This window comes from Triticum aestivum, chromosome 2B, assembly GCF_018294505.1.
Source record: "Triticum aestivum cultivar Chinese Spring chromosome 2B, IWGSC CS RefSeq v2.1, whole genome shotgun sequence".
NCBI classification, from domain to species: Eukaryota; Viridiplantae; Streptophyta; class Magnoliopsida; order Poales; family Poaceae; genus Triticum; species Triticum aestivum.
The window spans coordinates 208,993,581-209,000,731 of NC_057798.1; the positions used below are offsets into that span (position 1 = coordinate 208,993,581).

Sequence of the window (7,151 nt, forward strand, 5' to 3'; positions counted from 1 at the left end):
TTGAAGATAAACATCACCGATCCAATTCAACAGCTAGGTAGGTTACTATAATAAGGCAGTCCAGTATTAAGCCCGTACACACACCACACTGGAAGGTAGGATGGTCTTGCTCATCTTTGTAGAACGGAGGGAGACCATCCTACAGGGACAATCTTTTACGGACGGAGGGAGACAAATACTACATAAATACATATATATTAACGGCTCCAGTGGCGTCGTCATCAGGCCTCTTCTTCGATCAGCAGCTTGGCTACTGTTAAGATCTGCTGTAGATGCTAGCCAGGTCATGAAACTTCTTCACCTTGCCTTGACTATTGGAAAGAGACATCATGCATCTCCCAACGGTAGTAAGGAAGATGTCCCCTGTCACCACAAGCATAGCCATGATTACTACTCCCTCCGTTCCTAAATATTTGTCTTTCTAGACATTTCAAATGACTATTACATACGGATGTATGTAGACATATTTTAGAGTGTAGATTCATTCATTTTGCTCCGTATGTAGTCATTTGTTGAAATACCTAGAAAGACAAATATTTAGGAACGGAGGGAGTACTAGTTTACAAAGAATTTCTAGGAAATAAACATTTCTCGCAGTCCGGACCATAAGCAATGATCCTCTAGACCATAAGCAATAGTGTCAAACTATGAGAGGATATTACCTTACATAGTCTGACACTATGTAACCCTCTTTAATTTGAGTTTGAAACACACAAGGGTTTTGCATATGCAACAAGCGCAGAATTACTATGACTATCTTGAAAGAAGTAATCTTAATGAAAGGTTCACTCCATGTCTATACTAGGACCATGTCAGCAAACACAGGTTTTCAGTGCTGTTTTTACCTCACTAGGTGTTGGATCACAATGCAACGGAGGAGGTGGATGCTGCCAAGATGCAATAGGCAGCTCCAGAGTACTGGGAAGCTGCTCCCACTGGTGTTGGTAGTTGCCATAGCCTGTGTGTGCGCCATAGTCAAATGAGTTAGGGGCAGAAAATTGCTGTGAATACCAATGGTAGCCGGCTCCACTGCAATTGTTGAAGGATGGCAGGGGTGCCTGAAATCATAGGCAACAGCTGATGGTAAGATGATGGAAAAATAGACACCTAGGCAACACATCAAAAGTAGCCCATCACAGCATAGCAGAAATACATAATTTCATCTTTGTTGCTTATTACTCCGTCCGTCCCATAATGTAAGACGTTATTACATCCAATATACTATAACGTCTTACATTATGGGACAGAGGGAGTATATTCCAATGGACTCAAATAATGAATTTAATACAACAGTCTAGTTGCTTTTAGGCTTACTGATTACATATTTTTTAACTTGGTGCCCATAGTTTTTCTTTCATCTTTTACTTTCAAAACACATAATGCAAAATTGCACAGAACATGTCAAGTTGGATCCATCAACCATGACAGCACATGTGAGAGAATTACTACTAAGAATATGTATCTTGCGAGTAATTTTTAACAAGTGAAGATGGTCCGTTCCAGGGCTACATAGCTACAGGTCAAAAGAGGAGATAGCAGAATATCATAAGCTTCACCAATGTTTTTACCTCATGAGGTTCAAACTCACTGTTATAAGTGAACTGCTGTTTTGATGGTGGTGGCTGCTGCCACAGTGCCTGGTAGTTGTGACGACCATGTAGAGGGGCGAACGATGGTGGTGGCTTGCTGAAGTATTGCCGCACTGGCTGGAATGGTACATTCTAATTAATTTTGCTTGATGATGATGAGAAAACAGACAACTGTAAAATAGGGTATATGGAATACAACATACCAGATTGTTTTGGGGCCACAATGAATGCCCAGGGGGATAGCTTGCCGCATCCCACTTTTTGAAGCACTGCTGTTGTGGCTGTAAATGGTGCATTCTAATTAATCTTGCTGAACGATGAAGGGAAAATGGATTGGAAACAGGGCATATGGGATCGATGCATGGCAAAGCGAACAACAGCGCAAGGACGAAATTTGCAAAAGCAAGTTCACAGGGATCTCGGCCAAATATACCTTCTGCTCTTTCTTCTGCTCTAGCTCCCGCTCTAGCTCCAGCACCTTATCGTCAAGCTGTTGCTCGCATCACCAACAAAAGACAGTGAGAGAGAAATCGGATGAGCCGCTGATAATAAACAGAACGCAAATTGGACTGCCATCACGGAAACTTCCGCAGATCGTTTTCAATAGGATGGACCTTGGAAATATGATCATTCTGCATAATAATCCCAGCAGCATTTCGTGCACGCTTGTTTTTCTGAGCCAATTCCAATGGCCTGAGGATCATAAAGTCAATTAGACAAGAGATCCCAATATGGTAATATCAGGTAAAGCTAATCGGCGAATAGCTATCAAATTATATAATGAATTGATCTAATTAAGTCAGATCATAGGTGCCCAGGCCTTAGCAGAAGAGAGGTTCCGTAGAATAAGAAACTTGCCTTTGGATTTTGCTCCTTGGTTCGCAGGAATTGAGCTCACTCACACCAAGCAATGCAGAAGAGATGGCAAGTTACTTGGTGGAATTTTTTTCGTTGAAATAAAAAGTGATAGAAAATACTTACTGAGGTGTTTCTTGGAAAATTTGAAGAGCTGCTAGCATCCCCTGTGATCTTGCGACACGCTGTGACTTCAATGCCTACAGAAACAGCTAAATTCATAAGCAACACCATACTCACAATCCCAGGTTTTTAGGGAACTGGTAAATATGCAGAAGACACACAAAGCAACATGCAGGCATTGGGCAGCCATCAAGTGGGTCCAAATAGCGCCCAGGTTAATTCGCCAAGGCAGTCACAAGAAGAGCATACTCCCCTCGGTATTTTTAACTCCTCATATAAGATTTGTCTGAAATCAAACTTTGTAAAGTTTGACCATATTTACATGTTAAAATAGCAACACCTACAACATTAAAGTTATACAATTATGAAAATTGAATTCATGACACATCTAATGATATTGATTTTGTATTGTGAATGTTGATATTTTTTTTCTATGAAGTTGGTCAAACTTTACAAAGTTTAACTTCAGACAAATCTTATATGCCGGAGTAAAAAAATCAGAGCAAGTAATAACTAAGTAGATAAGGATTGTCAGCATTGCATAGGCATGGCGAACAATAAGAGCAGGTAACAGTTACCTGGAGTCATATCCAGATGGCGGGACAATGCACAGACACGGAAAGGATGTTCAGGGTCATAGCGAAAGTGGTAATAAAAATCATCCGGAAGATAATACTTGCCAACTGCTTTCACAGCCTTGTTTCGTAAGTCAACAGCGGCCACACATCCATCCTTGTTACTGGGTTCCACCATAGATTTGAGATAAAGAATATCGTCACCATCCGGGCTCAGGATGGGGAAAGCTGAGTAGAGGTCCATGAATGTCAACTTTTCTCCCTTTAGCCCGGGCAACAAAGATGAATGCGCTGATCCGTCAACAACCAAGATGTCAGCGACATTGACAGCGCATGTCTGGCGCCAACAGTTGGACGAAACTGTCCGAGTCCATGTGACAGCCCTCCAGGCACCCCCAAAGGACGGCTGCTTGCAATGCCAATCCACGGCTTTGCGCTCGAGCGACATGATCAAGTCTGAATCGTAGATAACATCACCCTTGTCGCTCCGGCTTTCAGGAACAAGATTCTCCATCTCAATAAACTTGAGCACGCCATCAACCCATGAGAGATCCCGAAACCACCAGAGATTTGGGTGAGATTCGCCCTCTAGTTTTTTGCTTCTCTCTGCGGTGGGAGGGGGAACGGGACCTTTTAGTTTGTATCTGTTCCCAGGCAACAGCTCCGGCAGCGGGATGAAAGTGAGACGCACCTGATCTTGACGCAGGTCGCACATCAGCAGGCCCTGTGACAAATCAACCCACCCTAGTAGGCCTTCTTCTCCAAGAGTGATCACCTTGTCGGGCATAATCCTGTCGACCCCAGGACATGGATTGGGCAGGGTCCTGGTGCTCCATGATTTTCTCTCGGACGAGTAGATCCGAAGGTAATAGTCATCCGACAACGGGTCGAGGCAGAGAGCGGCCACGAGATACTGGCTGCCGAGCTGCAGGACGCCGAACTCCCTGACCCCCCGCAGATCATCGCGGTCGCCATCACGATAATCGTAGGGAGGAAGAATCGGGTCGAGCAATGGTGACTCACCGGCCTTGTAAAGGAAATATTCGGATGTGGCGCGGCGGTCGAAGACGGCGCGGATGAGAACGAAACGGCCCGCCGCGCCGACGCCGACCACGTGTGGCAAATCTTTGAAATTGCAGTACGGCCCGTCTTGAAAATGAGGGGGTCTGCAGCAGTGGATGGAGAAGATGGACAATTGTGGTGGGTCGGCCATCCAGAAGGAGACCGCCATGGTGAAGCCATCCTTGGATTCGGCTGTGGCCGTGGTCTCGTTCCTGCTGTCGGTGAGGCGCGGTTTCCGGGAAAGGAGAATTGAGGCCAGCCGACGCCGACGGGAGGCGTTGGCGGCGTCGCCCATCACGACGGGGCTTCCGATTATGGTGGGGATTGTGGGGGATCTGGTGGCGTCGCGGGACAGGAAGGATTTGGGGATTAGGGTTATCTCTCTTCTCACGACCCCGAGGCCTCCTATGCAGCGCTTTATGCGCCACGAAAGCGCTATGGCGCTCGAAGCCGGGCCGCGGCCCAGTATCTCGCACGCCTTGGCGGCCGTTGCCGGGTCGATGCAAAGATCACTCCAACTTTTCAGATTGCGACAAGTGGCGCACATGCATCGCGTCACTTGTCGCAACCTGATAATTTTTTTTAGGTCCGTTTATTCAAAACGTTTAATCTCTCAAACCGTGTGTCCAAATTTCAAACCGCTTTCATCGTTGGATTCTTCGTATCGAGGTCTTCAAAATTAAATTCCATGTTGATAGGTTTTGACGAAAAAAATTCACAAAAAATGGCCAAAAAAACCGGATGAAAAACCGAGCCGGGAGCGCGGGTTTTTTTCCTTTTCCGAAAGAGGAACGCCTGTGCCTCTCACGAAATCACAACCGCGTCTCTCGCGGAAGCAAAACCGTGACTCTCACGGAAGAAGAAAAAAGAGAAAACACATTTTTTTCCCGTTTCCGAGGAGGCACGGCCGTGACTCTCGTGAAAGCACACCCGTGCCTCGCGAAGCAAAACCGTGACTCTCGCGAAAGGAAAAAAACAAAAAAACGTGTTTTTTTTTGTTTCCGAGAGGCACGACTGTGATTCTCGCGAAAGGAAAAACGCGTTTTTTTTTCGTTTCCAAGAGGCATGGCCGTGACTCTCGTGAAAGCACAACCGTGCCTCTTGCGGAAGCAAAACCGTGACTCTCGCGAAAGGGAAAAAACTGAAAACACGTTTTTTCGTTTCCAAGAGGCACGGTCATGACTCTCGCGAAAGCAAAACCGTGTTTCTCGCGGAAGCAAAACCGTGACTCTCGCGAAAGGAAAAAACATGTTTTTTCGCGCAAAAAGAAATTTTCGAAAAAAATTGTCGAAAAGCTAAGGAAGACCGGTGAAAAACCAAAACGTAAAAAAACCGAAAAAAAACTGTTTAAATAACAGAAAACGCGTGCGGAAAAATAAAACAAATAAAATCCGAAGGGAGCGTCCAGAGCGCGACACGTGGCAAATGGCTGAGAGCGCGCCAAGCGGCGCTGATCGTTGCGAGGCTCCCGAAGGAGAGCTCGTTAACTAGTGGCTCCCTCCTAACATTTATGGCTACTAGTAAGGGCGTGTTTGGTTGCCCGCATTGAGCCCAACTAGGCCCGCGCAGTAAGCAAGAGGCCTGTTTGGTTGCTCGGACTCACTGTTGGGCCTGCATCGCACGCTTCTTAAAACAGCCTAGAGTCTGGCTCGCTGGAAACGCTTGGCTCGGCAGTTTCTTGTGGAGAGTGCGGCGCGAGGTCGCACGAGCGGGTGCGACGCGAGGGCGAGGGGGATAGCGGGAGATGGAAACCTGGCGCGCCGTCCCGGCGCCAAATCTAGCCTCACCCCCTTACACTCGCTCACCCATAGCCAGTACTCGTTGGGAGAATAACTGGGATGATCCGGAAGGGCTCGTTGTGCATCCGTTTCTGTTGCAAGATTTGATGGAGATCAGAGAAGGTGAAAAGAGAGGGGAATCAGAAGGCGCATGATCCGGAAGGGCTTGTGTCGGCTGCTTTTTTTGAGACAAACTTGCGAAGCTTTATTCAACCGTCACAATGTTTACAAGGATGAACAAAAGATCGCGGGGGGTGGCCTAACCAAACATGACGGACAGTCCCCAACGTTAACGCATGCTTCGCGAGGTTGTGGGCCTCAAAGTTCGAGGTCCGAAATTCATGACTAAAAATGCAAGAAGTGAAAAAACGAGCTCTCTCCGTTATTTCATGCACCAGTGCTCCGTACGATGCTGTTGTTCCTCCTCTAATCGCCTCCACCGCTACCATGCAGTCCGAGGCGATGAAAACTTTATGCTCGTACAGGTCCTCGGCAAGCGCCGGTGCTTCCCTGGTAGCTAGGACTTCCAAAACCTCTGGATCTTCTATGTTGTTGAATATAACTGCCGAGGACCCCTAATACACCCCTGATGCATCGCGGCAAATGGCTCCCACAGCCCCAAATTCACATGCACGCGACACTGCCGCATCAACATTAATTTTAACATGATTCTCCGGTGGCGACTGCCAAGTAGCTGGGCGAATAGTTGGTGCTGCCACTGACCTGCCAACAGGCTTCCGTATTTGCTTCAAATCTGCCATGTAGCTAGTGATAAAACCATTAGTTGAGACAGGAGTTTTGTAAATTCCTTCTTGGATTATCTTTCTCCTTGCTACCCAAATGGCCCATAGTGTAACAATCATGGTAGTAAACTCCTCTTGAGGAAGCGATTCACTCATTAGAAACAACCATCTCTTCGCTTGTTCATCTCTCTGCATGCACATATGTTGCACCATGTCCTCATTTGATAGAGCCCACATGCACCTGACGTAGTTACAGTCAATTAGAGAATGGCGCCAGTTGTCCTCTGCTCCACATAAAGCACACACATGGGACGATAACATGTTTTGGTGGTGCAGAACATCACTGGTGGGAAGTGAATGACGAGCCAACCTCCATGTGAATATCTTCGGCTTCGAAGGAACCTGCAATAGATGACCATCCCTTGG

The 7,151-nt window shown here is 46.7% G+C and overlaps 1 protein-coding gene across 2 annotated transcripts; it reads right to left on the reverse strand.

Moving 5' to 3' along the window:
- On the reverse strand, positions 1 to 4,606 carry LOC123044394 (uncharacterized). 2 transcript variants are annotated; one of them, XM_044467126.1, is made up of 9 exons: positions 3,146 to 4,606; positions 2,571 to 2,644; positions 2,448 to 2,482; positions 2,204 to 2,282; positions 2,023 to 2,079; positions 1,793 to 1,870; positions 1,569 to 1,706; positions 846 to 1,058; positions 1 to 363 (listed from the first exon to the last, which is right to left on the reverse strand). In XM_044467126.1, the coding sequence occupies exons 1-9, from the start codon at positions 4,497 to 4,499 to the stop codon at positions 328 to 330; spliced, it is 2,064 nt and encodes a 687-aa protein (XP_044323061.1). In that variant the 5' UTR covers positions 4,500 to 4,606; the 3' UTR covers positions 1 to 327. The 2 variants fall into 2 exon arrangements, with proteins under 2 accessions (XP_044323061.1, XP_044323060.1); XM_044467125.1 differs by having other exon boundaries at positions 2,448 to 2,497.
- Positions 4,607 to 7,151: the final 2,545 nt, after the last annotated feature.

Bases quoted from the DNA above. Each gene is read 5' to 3' on its own strand.
- LOC123044394 (XM_044467125.1), bottom strand. From the start codon at position 4,499: ATGGGCGACGCCGCCAACGCCTCCCGTCGGCGTCGGCTGGCCTCAATT. The intron at 2,080-2,203 runs GTCCATCCTATT...TGCGAGCAACAG, and splicing joins AGAATGATCATATTTCCAAG to CTTGACGATAAGGTGCTGGA. The intron at 364-845 runs GTAAAAACAGCA...TTGTGGTGACAG, and splicing joins GTGATCCAACACCTAGTGAG to GGGACATCTTCCTTACTACC.